Source organism: Sinocyclocheilus rhinocerous, unplaced genomic scaffold, assembly GCF_001515625.1.
Source record: "Sinocyclocheilus rhinocerous isolate Xijiao unplaced genomic scaffold, SAMN03320098_v1.1 scaffold740, whole genome shotgun sequence".
Taxonomy (NCBI): domain Eukaryota; kingdom Metazoa; phylum Chordata; class Actinopteri; order Cypriniformes; family Cyprinidae; genus Sinocyclocheilus; species Sinocyclocheilus rhinocerous.
The window spans coordinates 9,319-12,278 of record NW_015636851.1 but is presented as its reverse complement, the minus strand read 5'-3'; the positions used below and the strand labels follow the sequence as shown (position 1 = coordinate 12,278).

General features: G+C 39.9%; 1 protein-coding gene across 1 annotated transcript in view; it reads left to right on the top strand.

Annotated features, from left to right (window-relative positions):
* The window catches only part of LOC107748243 (serine/threonine-protein phosphatase 2A 56 kDa regulatory subunit gamma isoform-like), an 11,975-nt gene extending 9,363 nt beyond the window's left edge, over positions 1-2,612 (top strand). Inside the window, exons 4-7 of the mRNA XM_016562977.1 lie at positions 183-382; positions 1,298-1,408; positions 2,288-2,380; positions 2,470-2,612. Of these exons, the coding sequence (XP_016418463.1) occupies positions 183-382; positions 1,298-1,408; positions 2,288-2,380; positions 2,470-2,604 (539 nt within the window). The 3' untranslated portion in view covers positions 2,605-2,612. The remainder of the gene's footprint in view (positions 1-182; positions 383-1,297; positions 1,409-2,287; positions 2,381-2,469) is intronic.
* The last annotated feature ends 348 nt before the right edge of the window (positions 2,613-2,960 follow it).

Below are 2,960 nucleotides of genomic sequence, written 5' to 3'. Positions count from 1 at the left end.
CGGATATTCTTAAATTAAAAAGTAATGTGTTACTTTACTAGTTACTTGAAAAAAGTAATCTGATTACGTAACTGGCGTTACTTGTAATGCGTTACCCCCAACACTGTGTGTGAGTGTGCAGTAATAAAGCTGGAGTGTTTCTAATCGTGTGACGACGGCCTCTGCTCTTCTTGTGCTTCCAGATGTGGCTCCGGCCGAGCAGGAGAAGCTCTTCATCCAGAAGCTGCGTCAGTGCTGCGTTCTGTTCGACTTTCTGTCCGATCCGCTCAGCGACCTGAAATGGAAGGAGGTGAAGCGGGCGGCGCTGAGCGAGATGGTGGAGTACATCAACCACAATCGCAGTGTCATCACGGAGCCCATTTACCCGGAGGTGGTGCACATGGTGAGTCAGGCCGGCTCTCAGGGGCCCGCGGCGGCCCTCGCTCTCATCAGAGCCGCTCGTTTGATCTCCGAGCTCAAAGATGCTTCTGTTTCCCACACGGAGTCAGCCGCGGTCTTGGGCTTTACTGACACTCACTTCACATGCTTTTCTATTTACAGCAGTAAAGAAGCATTATCACGCTGGAGATTCAGCTGAAACACAAGCTCTCGCTTCCCCAAAACCATGATGTACAGATCTAAAAAAAGAGACGTTCTGTTTGATAATGTGCTCTTTTGATCAGATCAGCTACACGTGTGACCGAACGATCGGCAGCTTTCACGTCCGTCTCTCACATCATCAAAGCTGCACCAATGCTGATAGAGTTATTGTTGTGCTAATGTGGCCGTCGATTGTTTGCTGTAGATGTGCATGAGTTCATAATAACGAGCCTGAGGCCAATGATTGATTTACAGTCGATTTATACGAACCTTCTGGCCGATTTTCAGCATTTTGTGCTAATCTGTGACTCTCAGTTTGTGTAAAATGTGTCCCTGCAGCACAAAAGCAGTGTTAAGTCGCTGGGGTATATTTGTAGCAATAGACAACAATACATTGTATGGGTCACAATTATACATTTTTCTTGTATGCCAAAAATCATTAGGATATTAAGTAAAGATCATGTTCCATGAAGATATTTAGTAAATTTCCTACCGTAAATATATCAAAACTTAATGGTTGATTAGTAATATGCATTGCTAAGAACTTCATTTGAACAACTTTAAAGATGATTTTCTCAATATTTAGATTTTTTTGCACCCTCAGATTCCAGATTTTCAAATAGTTGTATCTCGACCAAATATTGTCCTATCCTATGTTATGTAAATCAGAACTGCAGTATTGTGATGTTTAATGCTAATGCTTGTGTTTGTGTTGCAGTTCGCTGTGAACCTGTTCAGGGCTCTGCCGCCTTCATCGAACCCGACGGGAGCAGAGTTCGACCCGGAGGAGGATGAACCCACTCTGGAAGCAGCCTGGCCTCATCTGCAGGTGTACTGTACATCATTCACAGCGTATCTGACCGCTTCTGTCCACTACATAACCACTGATGAGACGTTACACTACCAGACAAACGTTTGGAATAATTACGATTTTATAACGGCTTTATCTGTTGTGCTCACAGAGGCTGCATTTATTTGATCAAAAAAGCTGAGAAAATAGTGAAATATTATTAGAATCTAAAACAGCGTTTTTCTATGAGAATATCTGTTAAACTGTAATGTATTTCTGTGATGCGCAGCTGTATTTTCAGCATCATTACTCCAGTCTTCAGTGTCACATGATCTTCAGAAATCATTCTAATATGCTGATTTGCTGCTCGAGAAACATTTCTGATTATTATCAATGTTGAAAACAGTCGTGCTGCACAATATTTTTGTGGAAACCGAGATACACTACGATTCAAAAGTTTGCGGTAAATAAGATTTAAAAAAATTAATTGATACTTTTATTCATCAAGGACGCATTAAACTGATGAAAAGTGACAGTAAAGACATTTATAATGTTACAAAAGATTTCTATTTCAAATAAATACTGTTCTTTTGAACTTTCTGTTCATCTGTGAATCTTGAAAAATAAAATGTATAACAGTTTAAATATTCAGCAGCACAACCGCTCATTAAAAAATCCTAATTATTGCAGACGTTTGACCAGTGGTGTCTTCAGCCACCACAGCTATGAGAAGATCAGTGCCACAGAAACAGAAACCAAATGATGCACAGGATGTTTTCAGCTGAATCTCAGCATCATGTTAAGATGAGTGAGCGTGTAACTGCAGGTCCAGAACTAATACAGCGCTGCACATCTGAATAAATAACGTCACCAGAGTTTGACCTGTCGCTCATCACAGCATCTTTCTGTTTCTCAAAGCTGGTGTACGAGTTCTTCCTGCGGTTTCTAGAGTCGCCCGACTTTCAGCCGAATATTGCCAAGAAATACATTGACCAGAAATTTGTGATGCAGGTATGCAGATATTTTATTTCACTATATATAAGCTGAAGTTTCAGTATTAGTTCAGACGTGTGAAGCGCTGTTTCTGAACTGAATTTCAGCTTCTGGAGTTGTTTGACAGTGAAGATCCACGAGAGAGAGATTTCCTGAAAACCACCCTGCACCGAATATATGGAAAGTTTCTCGGGCTGCGCGCTTACATTAGAAAGCAAATTAATAACATATTTTACAGGTGAGCAGTGCCTTCATACGTTTCTGAGTGTTAATGGTGTGATAATTCAGTCTTAGCTGGAAACAGGTTTCAGTGTTTAGGAATTTAGGAGGTTTATATGTGACCCTGGAGCACAAAACCAGTCATAAGGGTCAATTTTTCGAAATTGAGATTTATGCATCATCTGAAAGCTGAATAAATAAGCTTTCCATTGATGTATGGTTTGTTAGGATAGAACAATATTTGAAAATCTGGAATCTGAGGGTGCAAAAAAATCTAAATATTGAGAAAATCATCTTTAAAGTTGTCCAAATGAAGTTCTTAAATGCATATTACTAATCAAAAATTCAGTTTTAATATATTTACAGTAGGAAATTTACA